The following is a 19,091-nucleotide window of genomic DNA, read 5'->3' on the forward strand; positions in this document are numbered from 1 at the left end:
AACATTTGAGGAGGGGGCAGTCATCACCAACAGGCCTTCAGGTGCAGAGAGAGGGAGTGGGTCCTGGAACTCAGAAAGGGAGTTGCTTTGTAGAGAGCTATGCCTGGCAGGTGCCGGCAGGAGGAGACGGGGAAGAAATGCGATCCCACTACTGGGCATATACCCAGAGAAAACCATAATTCAAAAAGACACATGCACCCCAATATTCATTGCAGCTCTATTTTCAATAGCCAGGTCATGGAAGCAACCTAAATGCCCATCGACAGACGAATGGATAAAGAAGATTGGTACATATATAGCATGGAATATTGCTCAGCCATAAAAAGGAACGAAATTGGATCATTTGTAGAGACGTGGATGTACCTAGACACTGTCATACAGAGTGAAGTAAGTCAGAAAGAGAAAAACATATCGTATATTAATGCATACACGTGGAACCTAGAAAAATGGTACAGATGAACTGGTTTGCAGGGCAGAAATTGAGACACAGATATAGAGAATAAACGTATGGACACTAAGGGGGGAAAGCAGCGGGGTGGTGGTGGTGGTGCTGGGATGAACTGGGAGATTGGGATTGACATATATACACTGATGTGTATAAAATTGATGGGATTGACATATATACACTGATGTGTATAAAATTGATGACTAATAAGGACCTGCTGTATAAAAAAATAAATTAAATTAAATTAAAAAAATTTTAAAAAATAGACCTTATTTAACAAGAAAAAAAAAGAAGATATGGGCAGTAAGAAGATGGGGGCAATAAGAAGATATGGGCAAAAGGCTGCAGAGAAGGTCGTCTTTTTATTTAAATATTTTGATGATACACATACAGATACAACGTTTCTTCCATAGGACAAATGTAAAAAGTACTACAAATCACCCTTTCAGGAACAAAGAAAATCATTTAGAAAATGTGATGACTTTATATATAGGAGACATGTTAGGTTTTTTAAGCCTGTCTGAGGAGGAAATTTAAGACCAAGTTTTGTTTGGAGTACATAGGTCACATTCACATTTTCACAGTAGTGATATTCTTGTTGCAGATTTGGCAAAAAATAACTACTAAGTCTATAATGAAAAAAAAAGCAAAAACAATTAGTACGTAGAGAATAAAAAATTTATAGCATGGAACAGTGACCTTCATTTTGTCCACAGGCTTATGGTGTTTAAAAATTTTTGCTTTTTATTCATACACATCAGTGGGAGTAAAAATGTATAAACCTGTTGCATAACACATTTGTAAAAGTGTGCCACAAAATGAATTTTTAGAGATTCATTTTCCTAGTAAATATATTAAAAATTCATGAAATCACAGCCTTTAAAATTTATGGAAATTATTTTGTTGTGGAGGATATTTATATAATTGATTACTGATATGCACTTATACTTTGAAACCTGAATTGGATCATTTCTTCAGGGAGCAATAAAAATACTCTATTTATTTGGCCAAAACGTCCAAATCACTTTTCAGAAAGAAAGGCAAGATGTACAAATTCAGGTCAGCTATACAATATTTAATATTCCATGTAGTAAGCCATGACCAGCTAGTCAATGACTTTGAGATATGGAATAAATCACAATTTCAAACTCATAATTATAGAAATTATAGGGTCTTTCAGTATTTTTTGCAAGTATAGATAAAAGAGAGTAGCTTCTAAAATTCAGTTTAGTTCTACAAATATCGACTTGGCACCCATGGTAGGCACTGAGGATTTATAGCAGTGAAAAGGGTTCTTACCACCATGTATATAGTTAATTTAGACGTACTAAATTAGAAGATAATGTATCCTGAGTTTTTTAATAGTCTATTATTCCTATAAAAAATAAAGTGATTATATATTTATGAATTTTGCCCTGAATTATTCTACTGAATTTGAAGTATTTAATATTTTCATGATTATTGAATGACAAAGGGAAGGTATAATGCCATTTTTGAGGTCATACAACACACACACACACACACACACACAGAGTTACATGCACAGAAACACACAATGTGTGTTCTTACCATGTCAGTGTTCCAAAATTCAATTAACCTTATGTGGATTGAAGGGCCTCTAGTTTTAAGGAAATCAAACAAGCAAAACGGGTCACTCAAACTGTGCATGTATCTTTGGATAAATAAGTTGTTGATAATCTGCTAGGTGTAGGAACATATGGAATACAGAACAGCAATGTTAAATGTTAACATGGTAGGCAAAGAGGCCCACTCAGTTTCATGGGGGGCTCTATCGGATGGCTCATGAACTGGACACTTTGTTAATTTGATAAAATTCTTAGAAACCATATTCATTCTCTATTTAACTTACTTTGTGTGTATTGTGAGTATTGTTTGGCCGTAAGTCACTCAAAGGCACCTAAGTCACAGCATCATCATTATGCCCCCTCAGTAAGTCCTGGGGCATTTCTGAATTGCACTCCTAGAAGCTGAGACAGTGAGGTTCTCTGCATATTAGTGACTGAGAAAAATTTGAAGCCCAGGGTATATGTGCTTCTTACATCTGTAAGGCTCATGAAAAGCCAGGTCCTTTGAAAACATGAAATGAGTCACTGCTAGCTAAACTCTGGGGCAGTGTACGGTTAGGAGAAGGGCTGCTGGACTGTGCTAGGCTTGGAGACCCTGGTGGAAGATGTGGTTATTGTATAAATAGAATGACTAGACTCCTCGAAGCCCGAGTCTGGCAGAGGGCCTGGGACTCCAGCTCCAGAAACCACAGTCTTTTTGGCCATTACAGAGGTTTCGGCAGGAATCTGGTAATTAGATTGCAGAGTGGAAGCTGGTGTTAGCACTCTTTCCATCACTGTCACGTTCTGTCCTATGGCTATACCGTGCGCGGCCAGAGGGGGCTGCACACTGGAGCTGGGGGTGAGGCCTCGCTCCCTTTCCCGCACCATAACACAGTGTGTATCGGGCAGATGGGGGGTGCCCTCCAGGGGGCCAGGTGTGCCCCCGTGAGGCTGGATGACTCTCTCGGTAACCACGATGCTACCCTCACTAGCATACTGCTGCTCTCCCAAGGGGTACGCCGGGCCATGGACCCGCTCCGTCACCATCAGGCCTTCGGACTGTCTGGGCTCCAGGACTACAGTGCTCAGTGGCACCGTGGAGCCCGCGCCATAGCAAGTTTCTGTCACTATCACGTGACCAGAAGCCGATGGATCTGAAAGTGGTGCAGCTACCTTTTGAGCCTGCCTAGAAGATACAGATTTTTCAGTGACTATTTCCTGAGTGACTTTCTCTGTGTTTGCTTCATGCAAAGGTTTTGGAACTTGAAAGCTCCTAGCGGAGGGATAAGTATTCTCGGAATTAACCCTGGTTTGCTCATAGAATGAATGTGAAGCTGCCTTCACGTCTGTTTCTCTCATAGGTTTTGGCCTCTGCTCGATTTCCGTATCCATCTCTATTTTTTGACCCAAGCAAACTTCAGCGAGTGTTTTGAATTTCAATCCTAAGTCATCTAAGAAGCGGTCATCTAGCTCTCCTTCAATAAAACTGCAACAGCCAATGGAACCCTGGAGAGAGTCAGTTTCTTCCTGAGAGTAAACCAGAAGGCAGTCTTTGGCTGTGTGCATGTCATCTTCCTCGGTGTAAGAGGCAGCTTTCTAAAACGGAAAGAAAAACAGGCATATAATGAGTGACGCACTTCCTTTAAGAACAAGACTCTAGATTCCTGCTCAAAATGTTTAACCTCGGTCTTGTAGTTAGACAAGAAACACCAGACAAACCCAAATTGAAGGACATCCTACAATAGGACTGGCCTGTATTCTTAAAAAAATATTAATATCATGAAAGATGAGAAAGGCAGAGGGCACTGTTTCAGGTTAAAGGAGACACAAGTGTCATGACAACTAAATGGAAAGCGCGGCCCTAGACGGGAAAAACAGTGGCTATAAAAGACATTATTGGGATAACTGGCTAAACTGAAATATGCAATGTGTCACTGTTCAATCTCTGTACTGTGGTAATGTAAGAGGATGTGCGTGTGCGTGTGGGTGTGTGGGTGTGTCTGTGAGAGACAGACTGTGACAGAGACGGAGGGAGGGAGGGAGAAAAGGCAAAAAGCAAATGTGGCAACATGTTAATATTTGGGTAATCTGGGTAAAGAGTATATAGGAGTTCAAACTTTCTATTATTCTTGCAAATTTTCTGATGAGTTTGAAATGATTTCCAAATTAAAAGCTGAGCACACATACATAATCAAGACTGGTTCACGCAGGATTAGAGCAGAGAGAGAAAAGGATACTGAAATAAAACAGGACACCAGAGTGGAGGCTGGCAGTGAGATAGGAAATGGATGAGAAGTGCTCTTCCTTGACACTGACCAAATTACCATTTCCCCGGCAGATGGTATGAAAGAAGGGCGGATGGGAGGGAGCAGAAAGTGGGAAAGCACTCAGGTAATTTGCAGCCATGCAGATGGGAGGGGACAGAAATAAACTGGCCTCTGTGGAAGCCCCTCCCCTCACTCCTCTCAAGGGTCCTTCAGGTCCCTAGCAATCTGACTCTGCCCATCCCATTCCCAGGCATGACCTTGTTCTCAAGAGAAGCTTCTAATTTCTAATCCCAGGCAAGAGCTTTCTGACTGCATCCCATCATCTTTCCTGCAACTCTCCTTCTAATTTTTTATGAACCACCTCAATAGTAAACCAAGTACTTGCCTTCAAAAGAAAACAAATGGACATAACAGATTGTGTTTTTTAGGTCACATAGTCTCTCCCCTCCCACCCTACCCGGCGCACCCCTATCAAGTCTGCTCCTGCAGAGAGACGGCACTTTCTGACCCACTGACATCAGCCTGGTCATGTGACTCGCTCTGGCCAATGAAACGTGAGTGGGAAAAGGCAGTGGCTTTGTGGGTCATTGCCAGGTTTGGCATTGCTCTGTTCCCTGTGCCCCAAGGATGCCAGCTTCCTGGGCATAAGCTGTTCTCTCAGCACACATCTTGGAATGCGGACCACATGGAGCAGAGCAGAGCTGCACGGAGGGGCAAAAGCATGAATGTGGGAAATATGCCCTGGCGAGAAGCAAGATCGTGGGGTCATTTGCTGTCAACACATAACTGAGCTGACTGACTGACCCAGTGGGTCACACCTCTCCTTTCTCATTGCCTGTAAGCATCCTCTTAACGAAAGGAACAATGTCCCATTCAGATCCAAGAAAATGATTACCCTAATAACATCACGTTCACATAGAAACGCCCCCCCCGCTCCCCGCCAATACATAAAAACCAACACTTACTTCAGTGAAATAACTTCTTAAGAATTCCTCGTTCACTGCCACCGCAGCCGCTCGAGCTCCGGCCACTTCTCTAGAAGCCACTGGGGCTCTCGTGGTCCTAAGGGTTTCCGTGGTCATCAAGGCTCCTGTTGTCCCTGTAACCTGGGTGGCACCCCCTGAGACGAGGCTCCTGTATTCCTCCCATTGGCCGTCCACCTTGGACATCTCATGCTGCCCTTTGATAAAGGAAGCGGAGCTGCTTCCTTTCACGGTAGCATCCTTGGTTGTCACAGCTCCTGCTCCACTGCCTACAGCTGCACTGTCTCTGTGGTCTGCCCCTAGAAGAGGCAGCACTGCCTGTGAGAGCAAATACAGCCGAGTCACGGACGGTCAGTACAGTCGGTAGAAGGGCCTGAGCTAAGCGAGCATATGCAGGTTATAAGCTATTTCCGCAGAGGCAAATTAGGAAAACTTTGCTCGAATGACTTCTGTTTTGAGTCTTCTGAAGATCTCCACTCTACCTTCTGGTTTTGTTAGCTGATTTTAACCCAAGGAGAAAACAAAAAAACTTTAAAGTATGGTCTCAGCCCATTCACTCTACTGGCACCAGTGGCATTTCAACTTTCCTCTAGAGTTTGATGCTTTCTTTTACAGTTCTAGGACACTTATTTTGTTTTATATTCTGGACACATGGTTGCCCCGAATAAAGACTACCTTTCCCAGCCTCCGTTGCTGCTAGACTAAGTGCCGGCTAATGGGATTTCAAGTGGAAATGGTGTATGCAACTTCCGGGACGTGTTCTTAAAAAGTGGTTCCTCATTTTTCTTCCATCTGCAGGCTGGAATGTGGGGATGGTAGCTGGTGTCTGGAGGGTGGGTACAGCCGGAGAGTGGAACTCCTCCATGGAGGAACAGGAGAAAGGAGGAGCCTGGGGCCATGCCGTGGAGGGATCATCATATTGGTCCCAGACGGCCCATGTTTATATTTAAGCCACTGTTATTCCGAGTTCTCTGACACTTGATACTAAATCATATCTTATTAGGCAGGATGCTTATAGCAGATGATGATGAAGAGACCCCCGGGTGAAGAAGCAATAGAGAGATGATGGGAGATGGCTATTAAGTAGGTAGGGGAGGGGATTTTGCAACATTTTACAACTGTCATGGGGGTTGTGGGTGTGCCTCTGCCGGCCCTATGCATCGTGTGGAATGGAAATGGAGAAGCACCTGGCTGTGGAAGACATCCATTTAATTCCGGGACTAACATTTCTACCTAAATCCTTACACACTCTTCCTCTCTTTAACCTTTGTTCTACATTCTCGGTGTCACTGCCTGATGCTTCTTCTACATTCTCTGTAACTTAGGACCTGTCAGGGTAGAGCAAAACCACCTCAGCTCTGTCCTGGCAACAAATACAAAGTAAGTTGTTATTCGAGCCCTGTGTTTAATGAAGGCATGTGAATGAAATCTGTAGTAACCACTTTACTCTCTCATGACCTAAGGTGTTAGAAACACTTCCCAAGGCCCCTTTAAAGTAGAAAAGAAGACACGTTCTGTTGACATCTGATTATCTGACCTTGTCTTCAGGTGGTGCCCCTTCATTGTTCCAAGGATGCAGCATCTCTATGGTACCAGGGATGGGGGTAAAGCCTTTGGAGCCCTTCCCACAATGGCACCTCAGTAGTAGAAGTGGTACAACTGGACAGAAACAAAATCGAGTACAGATTTTCAAATTTATGTTGAATAATTTTGGAATTTGCATATCACTTCCTGAGTTCAGTCTTCACTTATTTATAGCCCTATTTTTCTTTTTTTCCCCTGATCTAACGTCACCAAGCCTGTTTCGGGTGAGTTATACCAAAGCCTAAAGGCAGGATGAGGGAGTCTTACGGATTCAGAGGTCTTGGCGATCACCAAGACTGTGGTCAACAAGTGGAACACCGAGACTGGATTTGATACTATCCAAATCATCAAAACCAACTTAAAGGCTGAAATTTTTGTGGTTTTTTTTTTAAACCACTTTAATTTTTAATGAGAAAATTCACCATCTAAAAAATATATGTGTTAAAAAAGAAATCAGAAGTCCCTAAGGGTAGAAAAGCTTTAATATATTCCAATATTCTAGAACATTAGAACTTCTATAATACTTCACCACTTTACCCTAGAGTAGAATTTGGCAGAAGGCATGACTCACTGAAGTTCCAGTTAACCTTTGAATTACCTAAGTACTATTTTCTAAAATGATTCCACATTAAAAACCCTTAGAATATATGTAACATTTCATCTAGAAGTTAATAAAATTTCAGAGCTCCCTCCTTCAATTTTATTCTACCTCCAGGATGAAGTAAAGGCCAATGCTGGCCCCGTGATCAACAGGGTAAAGAACCACATCTGCAAGCAGCCCACCCCAAATTAGCTTTTATTGACGCTACCGTGTGGCAGCTTCCAAGGAAGAGCTGACTACTCCCTATAGGCTCCTTACTATGTAATAGTCACTACAGTTACTATGCGTAATGAAAAGACTGAAATCAGCCAGGGGTAATTCAACAAATGTTTATCAAGTGTCTGCCATGTGCGAGGCACCATGTTAGGTGCTGGGAGATCTGAGATGAGAAGGCAATGCAAGGAATCTCCAGGTAAAAGATGTAGTCCTACCTACCTATAAACTTGGTAAGCTGAGACAAGTCATTTACCATCATGTCTGTATTTTTACCCATTAAATGGAGATGATGGTATAAAAGTGCACTATAAATTGTTGAGTGCTGTGCGTTCAATTGAACGTCTACTAATGGCTTTGACAAGCTCGTCTTCTGACACTGTAATAACTGAGGCTGCCCTGGAGGCGTTTCTCTGCCCATGGGCAGGGGTCAAGTGGACTGGTGCCACACGGCCCCAGGCTGCAGTCTTCTGTTCTTCAGTGAAAGGAAACCCAAGGTCGTTGGAGGGCGTGCAGGGAGGGGATGGCTGGTTGTCACTGTTGGGAAACATACAAGTGCTCAGAGGGTCTGGCTCCTGTTGGTGCAGGTGAAGGGGCAAGCCAAGCAGAGGGTCTGGGGAGGTGGAGCTCTGACAAGATGAATGTGAAAAGCAAGGATCGATGGGAAAAAGATGAGTTTGTAGAATAACCTTGTAACCATAATCTAAGTGCATGCAACAAATCTTTTCTGACAGCTTTCTATGCACAAGGTGCTGTTTGCGGCACTGGGTATGGAAGAACAGACGACATCCCTCCCTCACGCAGAGCTTATCAAAATGGAGACACCAAAAAGGTTTAAGGTTAAAAGGGTGTTGAAGAACATGTACAATAACCTCGGTTATTTAAATCAGGATGATGAAATGTATCAGGAGATACATTCTTATAAAACAAAATTCTGAAGAGCACTTCAATAACTTTTGGTGAATTTATCACGGATCAATCCTTGCTTCCCTACTCACCCTCAATAGCATTCTAGTGTGATTATAGAAAAACAAAAGAAATCAATGACTACCGTAGTAACAAAATACTAAAAAAAAAAAAAAAAACACCCTAAAAAGGCACTAACATTACTAAAAGAGCTAAAGTGTAGCTTTTAAAATACTTATGAAAAATAAAATAAAATAAAAGACTTACGTAGCAAGAGCAGAAGGGCAAACATTATAAGCGCGATTGCTGCAGGTCCGAGGCCAGTGGAGGAGTCATACCACGTTTCTACACAGCTACCGCCTGCCACGCACTTGCAGACTGTGAGTTTAAGGACCTGCTTTTCAGGGCAACTGAAGCCTTTACTATCTGCAATCAGCAAGCAAATGTCACTCCTCCCAAGCGTTCGTTCCTTTTGTTGCAGTAGCACGCTGGTACCTGCGAGGACAAGATAAAAAAGGAACTAAAAATGAATGATTACCAAGGAAGGGCAAGATTAAATTACAGAAACATTCTTTTTAAAAATTTATTGAGATATAGGGACTTCCCTAGTGGCACAGTGGGTTAAGAGTCTGCCTGCCAGTGCAGGGGACATGGGTTTGAGCCCTGGTCTGGGAGGATCCCACATGCTGCGTAGCAACTAAGCCTGTGCGCCACAACTCCTGAGCCTGCGCTCTCGAGCTCATAAGCCATAACTAATGAGCCCTCTTGCCACCACTACTGAAGCCAGCATGCCTAGAGCCCACACTCTGAAACAAAAGAAGCCACCACAATGAGAAGCCCGTGCACCACAACGAAGAGTAGACCCGCTCACTGCAACTAGAGAAAGCCCGCACACAGCGACGAAGACCCCACACAGCCAAAAATAAATAAATTTTAAAAAATGTATTGAGGTATAGTTGTTTATATAAGTTTTAGGTGTACAACACAGGGATTCACAAGTTTTAAAGGTTATACTCCATTTACAGTTATTATAAAATATTGGCTATATTCTCTGTGGTGTACAATATATCCTTGTAGCTTATTTATTTTAACATAGTAGATTGTACCTCTTAATCCCCTACCCCTATCTTGTTCCTCCCCACTTCCCTCTCCCCAGTGGTAACCACTAGTTTGTTCTCTACATCTGTGAGTCTACAGAAACATTTTAATAGCTAATAATTGTTAGCTCCAGTTAGAAGCTTTATTATTTCGTAACTTTTCTATTGAATTCACACTGTGTGCTTGATGAAATTAGTCCACATATGCAGGTGAATAGCAAAGGATCAGATGTGGATATACCTTCCTTTTATGATGACTAATGTTAACAAATGTGTGTGGTTTACCAGATGCTAGGAACTCTTCCATGACTGGGATACAGTGACAAACAAGTGGAGAGTTAAATGACATTTCCATCGAATGACCTTTATTTTACTATTTCTTTTTAAAAAATATGTATTTATTTATTTATTTTGGCTGTGCCGGGTCTTAGCAGCAGCACCAGGATTTTCGTTGCAGCATGCGGGCTCTTAGTTGCGGCATGTGGGATCTAGTTCCCAGGCTAGGGATTGAACCCTGGCCCCCTGCATTGGGAGTGTGGAGTCTTACCCACTGGGCCAACAGGGAAGTCCCCATGTTTTACTATTTCTTAAAAGAACTTTATTAAGGCAATTTTCAAACAGACGTAATCCAGGAAAGAGCATAATTAACTCCCATGGTACCCATCTCCAGCTTTAATAATTTTCAACAATGGGCCAATCTTGTTTCATCCAGTCCCATCCTTTTTGTTCCCAACATTGTATATTTGAAATTTTTGAAATTTCACTGTATATATGAAAACCTGAAATATTACAATGAATATTGATAAACCCTTCATAAATTGTTTACATTTTACAACAATACTTTCTCTCTACATGCACACTTTTCTCCCCCTGAACTATTTCAAGGTAAGTTGCAGATCTCATGACATTCTTTAGCATAAATCTTTTAAGACCAAAGGATATTAACCCTCTCAAGAAATTCATTCTTGCTATAATAATATATTTAATATATAACCCATATTCAAACTTTTCAACTGTTGTAAAAACACCCTTTACAGTTCTCGCTCTTACTCTCTTTGGCTTTTGTTTTTTGTTTTTTTTATGATCCTGATCCTGGATCCAATCAAAGATTATGCCCTGCATTTAGCTGTCACCTTAGTCTCTATTAATAATCTATAACAGTCCTAACTTCCTTTTGGCCTTTCAAGACTTTGACCTTTTTGAAGTCCACTTATTTTAAAGGATTTTCCACAGTTTGAATTTGTCTGACCGTTTCCTTGGGATTGGATTCAGGCTACACATTTTTGGCAAGAATATTACACAGAAAGTGTTGTGCAAATGACCTTTTATCTTATTTTTTAAAAAATCTGACTGATGATTATTTAAGAAATTTTCTTTCAACATGAATAAAAATAATGACCAGTTTTCCCATGAGTAAAAATAACAATCAGTTAGAATAGTTTAAAACTTTTCTTGATATATGTATAACATTTATTAAAAAATAATTTACTTGCAAGGCAAAGATGGATGAATACAAAGATAAAAAATGAGGTGTTTGGGAGGTTTTATTGTTTTATTTACTTATTTCTGGAAGTAAGAGACATCCTCTTCTCATTTTAAGGTCCATATTTTATGGAATTTGATCTCCAAAGCTAGAAATATACTTATTAAATCATCCCCAAAGCTCTGGATAAGTGAGGAAAGCATCTAGTCATTCATTTAAGGAATATGAGCTTATTAAAAGAAATACAGGAAAACATGGCCTGGAAGAATATAACTAAATTCATGATTGGCTCTGAGGGGAAAAATGGAAAGGGGAGGAAGGGCACAGAGGGTACTTCTACTTTGTCAGTGATTGTTAAAGAAAAAGGCCTGACTCAAATACGACAAATTGTTAATATTCTTTTAATTCTAGGTAGGAGGTACAAAGGTATCTGCCTTATTAGTCTCTGTAATTTTCTGTACTTAAAACATTTCCCAAATAAATAAAATAGTTAGGAGCTATTTATTATCACAATAGTTGGTCGGTCATCTCATTATACAGCCAAGGAGAAAAACGCCTGGGTTACAGAACCCTATCTCTCTCAATTGTCTAGATATATACAGTATAAGCTCAGTGATTTCCTGTTATAACACTCTAATATGTATGTGTATCCTGAAGAGTTTTATGTTTCTAAGGCTAGGAAAAAATTCAAGAGCCCATCAAATTCAAACATCTTTATCTTTAGACAGAAAATCCATTGTGTATCTGGAAAGGCAACAGAGCATAAAGGTAGTGAGTAGAGACTCCACAGCTAGAGTGCTTGGGTTCAAATACTAATTCCAGCTCTTCAACTAGCTGTAACTTTGAGAATGTTAGTTAAACTTCCTGCACCTTTGTTTCCTCATCTGTAAAATGTTGATGACAGTAATGCCAAACTTCTAGGGTTGTTAATATTAGTAAAGTGCTTAGACCAGTGCCTGGCATTTCCTAAACATCACGTTTCTTAGATAAAAATAAGTAAGTCTTGGAATCCCAGCAAGTTCAATGCAAAATACATTTACTATCTTAGTCAAAGAAAGGCAAACTCCAATCAAGCAGTCAGCCTAGGTGGGAGTCCCAGACTTCTGTGAGTACAGAATGAGATAATGTGAGCCAGGGGACCAATCCTGTCGTGAGTCTTGAGGTCTGTGACTTAATTACCATAAGAAGAATCATCTGGATGTCTGCATCCCAGGGCTCATGCTAGTTGAAAACCTGATCTTAAGTAACCTCAATTAATCAAGATGGTGATTGTCACCATTACTGGGGAGACCACTTGAGTTAACCAACAACATAACTATGTTTTGCAAGTGAGTACATGAACCCTAAGAAAATTCAGAATTAAGTATAGGAATATTTAAACAAACTAAAGACTTAGTTTTAATATTTTTGCATTGTAAAGAAATTATTTGCATTTGTTATTATATTTATACACTTGTCATGTTTTAAGGACAATTAGCCCTATTAATGTGACAGCTTTGTAACTCCAATTTAAAATGTGTAATCATGTTACTAATTTAGATTTATGGTTTTAGGTTGAAATACCACTGGTTTGTTCAGTATTGGACCATTGAAGAGGATTTCAGATTTGATGTATTTATAAGTTAAATTTACTGGAATTTTAGAGGATAGGAATCACAAGAAAGTTTTATGTGTTAATTCAGATCATTGAAATACATAAAAAGGAAGCCAAATATACTAAATTTATAAATATATTGAAATGTTAAAGGTGTTTAATTTGTAAATTGGACCAAACATGACTCAAAGCCTCTTAAAATGACTGTGAAATTTGCTAAGCCTAAGAAAACAATAAACTTAAAACTTAAAAACTGGGGTATTACATTTAAAACTTTTCTGAAACGAGCACTGCCTGTTTAAAACAAAAAGAGCCTTCTGGATAGATTTTTCTACATTTGAAACCACCTTGAAGGAAGCCAACAGAGCACGTCAATAAGGGGGTATGTCCCAAGATACGGATTTATGCACACGTCCTTCTGGCATGGGGGGTAAGGGGACAGACAGACTCCTTTCCATGTTTTGTCCATCACTTACCAGCTTTGTGACTTCAAACAAGCTATCTAACTCTAGTTAAGCCAAAGTTTCCTCAGCTGTAATCAGGGAATAATGTTATGGGGTAAGAAGTAAACATGATAATGCATATGAAGGGATAGCAGAGTGCCTGGCACATGGTATATGTTCAGTAAGAGTTATTTTTAATGGAATCATCGTTACCATACATCAAGATTTTTAGAAGGCACCTACTCTGATTGCTGTGCTTAGAAAGGCAAGGTATCCCTCAGCTTACGAGACAACTACTTCAAGAGCAATTTGGAGAATACCCAGCTACTTTAAAGATATTAGGTATCTATTTTCCTTCACTCTCTCCAAATAGGATATTTATTATTAGGCAGATCAAAGACACTATGCCTGAGGTTCAGACCCTCATTTTATAAACTCAATTGTATTGGAAATATAATTCATGCAAAGAAAAAAGCCTGTATTATAAGGATTTTAGATTTCTATCATGTTTAAACATATAGTCCAGTGATTTTGCTTACTTTCTCGGCTTACTATTTTCCACCTTTCTGCCATTCCAGCTGGTTTGTCAATGACAGAGAAACTGAAAGGCCAGCTGTTTTGGGGTCCATCCAGGTCCTCTGCGGTCACGTTCACGTATTGCATGTCATCACAGACAGTCTGCACAGGGTCGACCAGTGTGGGACAATTGTCATTGATGTCTTCAACCATGATAATAATAGTGCCAGTGATGGTTTTTCTAGGATATTCTTAAAAATAAGAAAAAGATAATGTATATTCTGGATATACTGCTCATATGGACATAGTTAGAATTCTCTTGCCAATTTGGTAAGGAGAAGGTAGTAACCAAAATAGGATGCTTTCTATCTTAGATGTTTTCATATTCAGATCAAGTAATATCTTTTAATACACTAAATAAGTAGAAATATTAAGGTTTACCCATTTGGCCTTCCTACAAGATCAAAACAAAGGTCTCTGATGCTGGAAAATAAAATCTAAATGCATATAACCAAGAAAAAATGTCTATTTAATAACTTACCTTCTGTCATAGCCAAAATCTTTACAGTGTATGTACCATTTTGGACATATGTGGATTCATAATCAGGAATTTTTACAAGTCTAATTTCAGAGGTGGAAGAATTCACAGAGATCCAATTGTCTATATCTTCAAATTTGGCATATCTGTTAGAAAGCAGACAAAATTAATTTTGAGTTCTGGATAAATTGAGACTATCTACAACTAATATCTATAACTCTTTTAAGCTTAATTTCTGCTTTATTATATATGTTCTTATTACAGGCATTAATGTTTTTAAATTTCTTGAAACTATCCTAAAAGCCCCTCTGTTTACTGTGTATCACACCTACTTTGGACCCTTCCTTATTTCTGTAACATACCCAAGACATATGTGCAAGGGCGATGGCCCTTGCCTACTCACCGGGAGGTTTACGAGTTGCTCTTCAGTCTGTCTTACAGCTTTCAATCTAGTTTTTCTTAAATTTGGAGTTAACCTTGGAGGATAACTTAGTCACCCAACAAGAACTCCTGGAGAAAAGCAGTTCTACATTCTATTATTTATTGGCATATTATCAATATTTTAAAATATCAATTAAAAAAACCAATGACTGCCTTAAATGGAAGTACGTTAAATTTGGGGATATTGTTGATTGTTCAGAGCAATAAGCTTCTTTCAGTTAGAAATGGTTAAAAGTGAAAACAATGCTGATAATGTGATTTCTGGGTTTATTCCTTCAAAGCAAAGGAGAATTAGTGCAAAAAGAGATAGCTTTGGGAAGGCAAGGAGAACATTCATAGTACATTTTCAGAAATATATGTAATTTATTTAATACCATCGAGTTTAAAGTGTATCCAAATATAAATATAAACCAAACATATGAGAATTTGATTCAACCAATCATATTAATGATTTATTCTCTATTAAGTGGCTGTTTAGGCATACAAAAATGAGTGGCTAATGCATGGCAATATTTGTTTATAGTGACTATTTAAAAAAATTTCAATTATACACTCGAACTAAATTTTCCTGTCTTTTAATATTTATACCGGTAAATGATGATACATTTGGATTTTCACAAATATTTCTGAATCTCATGGCTGGAATTTTAAAGCTTGATCTTAGCTGCTGTCAATGTTTTCCCACATAATGCTTATAACAAAGACAAAGTTAAGGTAATAAGAATCACATTTCACAATGGAATGTTTTGTGTGGTCTCATTTAAGGGATTTTCTGTTTTCTATTGTGAAAACTAGACACCATTCAAAGTAGGATAGCAGCTCACATGTCATGTCAAATATCCATAACAACTGATGCATATGAATAATCAGTAAAAGAATAAATTATGACAAAGTTAAGAGAGTGATTATTCTGCTGTCCTGATCAACATTTCTAAATTAGGTGAATACTGGAAAATTATTTCACTTAGCTGTGCCTCTCATTCCTTATCTGTAAAATAGTAGGTTTGAATTAATCTTTAAGATCATTCTTATTCTAAAGTTCTGTAAGTGTATGCTAAAAATAAAATACTTTTTTGAAAAAAATTAGTTAATTTATGGCTGTGTTGGGTCTTCGTTTCTGTGCGAGGGCTTTCCCTAGTTGTGGCAAGCGGGGGCCACTCTTCATCGCAGTACGCAGGCCTCTCACTATTGCGGCCTCTCTTGTTGCGGAGCACAGGCTCCAGACGCGCAGGCTCAGTAGTTGTGGCTCACGGGCCTAGTTGCTCCGCGGCATGTGGGATCCTCCCAGACCAGGGCTCGAACCCATGTCCCCTGCATTAGCAGGAAGATTCTCAACCAGTGCGCCACCAGGGAAGCCCCAAAATAAAATACTTTTGAGGAGTAAAGAAACATGATTCATTATTTTTCAAGGAAGAACATATGATCTTTTGATACAGTCATAACTCTTACTAAAAACAGCAACCAAAATTAAATAGTTAGATGGAAATAGAAGTTTCAATAGAAGTTTCACAATATTGTTGGAGGATAATTAATTAGAACATCTAAGCCTCTCAGGGGACAGTGTGAGGAATCATAAGGAACACTCATTCTCAATTCTGGGAATTTAGGTGGGGACTGCCTTCTTAAGTTTAGAGCCATGGAAATAAAAACTAGACTATAAAACTCGAGAGAAGCTGGACTGGTTCCTGAAGTTAAGGTGGGCAAAAAGGGGTCACCAAGACACTGCAGAAAACACAATGGAAGCTGTTTGTTAACATTATTTTGGAAAAAGGTCACTTGCTACTACTGGCTGATGAATTCCATGAAAAGGAGATTCACTAAAAGGAAACAGATTGTTGAAGAGCTTCCTCCATATTCCCATTTGTGCTATGGTTGGCCACGCATCTAAATACAATGTTTCATGAGTGCTGGCACCCAGGGACATAGGCCTAAGGAGAGTGAAGCAACCGACAACTCTGGCACCGACAGCAGGAAAACATAGAAGCTGTTGTGTCTCGGGTGGCAGATGAGGATTCTTAAATTCAACCAAATGACTACAGCTAGGTAGAACTTCATAAATAATAACTCTGTAGAGAGTCATCTTTTGATGGCATGGCTCTGAGATCTAAGACGTATATTCACTTTGAAAATGTGAATGGATCTTGCAAACCTAGGTGTCGCTACAGAGTGGACACAATCCAGCAGCTTCCAGCACAGGGGCGGCATTTAGTAGGTTTTTAATAAGTATATTCTGAGTAAAGGTCACCATGACCAAGAGAAGCATTACAAAAGTTTTCATCAATCCTTAGCCCAAATAGCCTGGTTTAAATGAAGATCAATTTCCAAGGCTTATGAGCAAATGAAACTGGATTCCCCATTATTAAAATACATTATGCAGCTATTTTTTATTTCTCTTAACCAAACTTGTATAAAGTGGAATTTGCAGTAAATTTTATTTTCTATTTTCTTATCTCTAATACTCTTTTAAGACAGATTTTAGAAAGTGTCTTTCTGAACTTTCTCTTTGTTGCTTTTTGGCCTCCTCTACCCAGAATTGTTTTGAGGTGAGCAACCCAGCCTCTGCCTCATACTAGAGTGGTGGAGGAAAGGGGATCCTGGGAAAACTCCTTTTTGCCTCTCAGTGACATGTACAACTCCAGGAAATTTAATCTATAGACCTTTGGGTGATTATAATGGCGGGGTTCGAAGGAGTGAAAAGTGTTAAAATTTCATTACGATATTTGAAAACAGGCATTCAAAGTCATTTAAAATGATGAAACAATATTCATAACTATCTCTTACTTTACACGGGCTACTTGTCCAGTGTCACCATCAAAAGCTTGAAATTTTCCCATTATTTGGCTTTGGCTTGATCTTTCCATGCTCTCGCTAGTGTGAAATTGGATTATGCTGCTTTTAAAATAAATGCCTTCTTTCACATTTTTCACTTTGACTTTGATCGGAATGGATGTAGGCTTATATTTATTCTTAACTGATTTGTGAAAAGCTGCTTTATTACTGACAATAACGCTGAAGTCAAGATTCTTCATTTCTTCATAATCTACTTCCTAGAAAGGCAAAATCAAAGGGAATGCTTTTAAAAGGGAAAACAACTAGAATACACATGTGTGGTTTTACTGTCAGATTATAATAATTTAAAACATGAAAAACACAGCAGTACTGAGTAGTCCAACTCTTATATTGATACCATGCCATTAAAAAGTCTGTCAATTTTGATGTTCGTAAATGTTAAGGATGTTTAGGAAGCATCCCCAATTTATTTAAGGTCAAAATCATTTAAAATGTATACATTTTTATTTTTAGCAATCTGAAGTGATTTTTTTTCTTAATAAAAAAAAGTTAATGGACATCCAGTATTTAATATTCCTTAAAATGTGTTCCAGGGGTTTGTTCTGGTGAAAAGGGCTACATAAGTAGCAGCAGCACTGCCAGCTCTATCCCATGGCATATCATAAAACCGAGACCTCCTGTAGAAAAAAACAACTATTTAGCTTTGTTAAGCCCAAGGATTTTCAAATTTGTTTAAACAGAGAATCTAACCCCCTTCTTTTTAGCATAATGTCTATTAATATCTGGTTTGCTATTAATGCCATAAAAGATTAATCCTCCCCTAAACACTTTGATCTTTGTGAATTGTGGTATTTATCAAGTACATTTGATATAATCAGTTTATCACTCTATGCATATTTTATGTTCCAATTTGTCCATTTTCTTTTTAAAAACATTTCTACAGTATTCTACTATTTAGATACACTTAATTTACTTAGCCATTCTGTTATTAGGCATTTCAACTATTTGCAGTCAATACTGCTCTGAAGGTTTTTATACAAACTAATTTTCCCCTGTTGAGCTACAGAGGGAAGAAGTACCCAGTCAAAGTTTATGTAGGTCCTGTTGCTTTTTATTTCTAGTGGTCCTGACCATTTAGATGTACTGACAGACCATTTTTGCTCTTTCTTCAGTATATCATTAAATATATTACATGTGTTTGTATGAATTACTGCAATGTTCACTTTTGCTTTTGGATGATTTATTATGAAATCCGTTTTCCTCTCTATAGACTTCTGGATATATAACTTCTGCCCCCTTTATTATATGAGTCACTGTGGCATTGGGACAATAACACAACACAAATTAACAACAGAAAAATACACTCTGTGACTGTAGACTCCTTGTGAAACTTATTGTCTTTTTAAGTTGCTCTTGAACTTCACACACTTATTTTTTTTTTTTTTTGGTGGTACGCGGGCCTCTCACTGTTGTGGCCTCCCCCGCTGCGGAGCACAGGCTCCGGACGCACAGGCTCAGCGGCCATGGCCCACGGGCCCAGCCGCTCCGCGGCACGTGGGATATTCCCGGACCGGGGCACGAACCCGCGTCCCCTGCATCGGCAGGCGGACTCTCAACCACTG

At 39.2% G+C, this 19,091-nt stretch overlaps 1 protein-coding gene across 1 annotated transcript in view; it reads right to left on the reverse strand.

The window, feature by feature from the left end:
* Positions 1-207: 207 nt before the first annotated feature.
* The window catches only part of DSG2 (desmoglein 2), a 48,033-nt gene continuing 29,149 nt past the window's right edge, over positions 208-19,091 (reverse strand). The window contains exons 9-15 of the mRNA XM_059040264.2: positions 17,461-17,726; positions 14,242-14,384; positions 13,724-13,951; positions 8,835-9,062; positions 6,801-6,922; positions 5,246-5,581; positions 208-3,609 (exon numbers count right to left, since the gene is read on the reverse strand). Of these exons, the coding sequence (XP_058896247.1) occupies positions 2,587-3,609; positions 5,246-5,581; positions 6,801-6,922; positions 8,835-9,062; positions 13,724-13,951; positions 14,242-14,384; positions 17,461-17,726 (2,346 nt within the window). The 3' untranslated portion in view covers positions 208-2,586. The remainder of the gene's footprint in view (positions 3,610-5,245; positions 5,582-6,800; positions 6,923-8,834; positions 9,063-13,723; positions 13,952-14,241; positions 14,385-17,460; positions 17,727-19,091) is intronic.

Source organism: Kogia breviceps, chromosome 15 (assembly GCF_026419965.1).
Source record: "Kogia breviceps isolate mKogBre1 chromosome 15, mKogBre1 haplotype 1, whole genome shotgun sequence".
In the NCBI taxonomy this organism is placed as follows: domain Eukaryota; kingdom Metazoa; phylum Chordata; class Mammalia; order Artiodactyla; family Physeteridae; genus Kogia; species Kogia breviceps.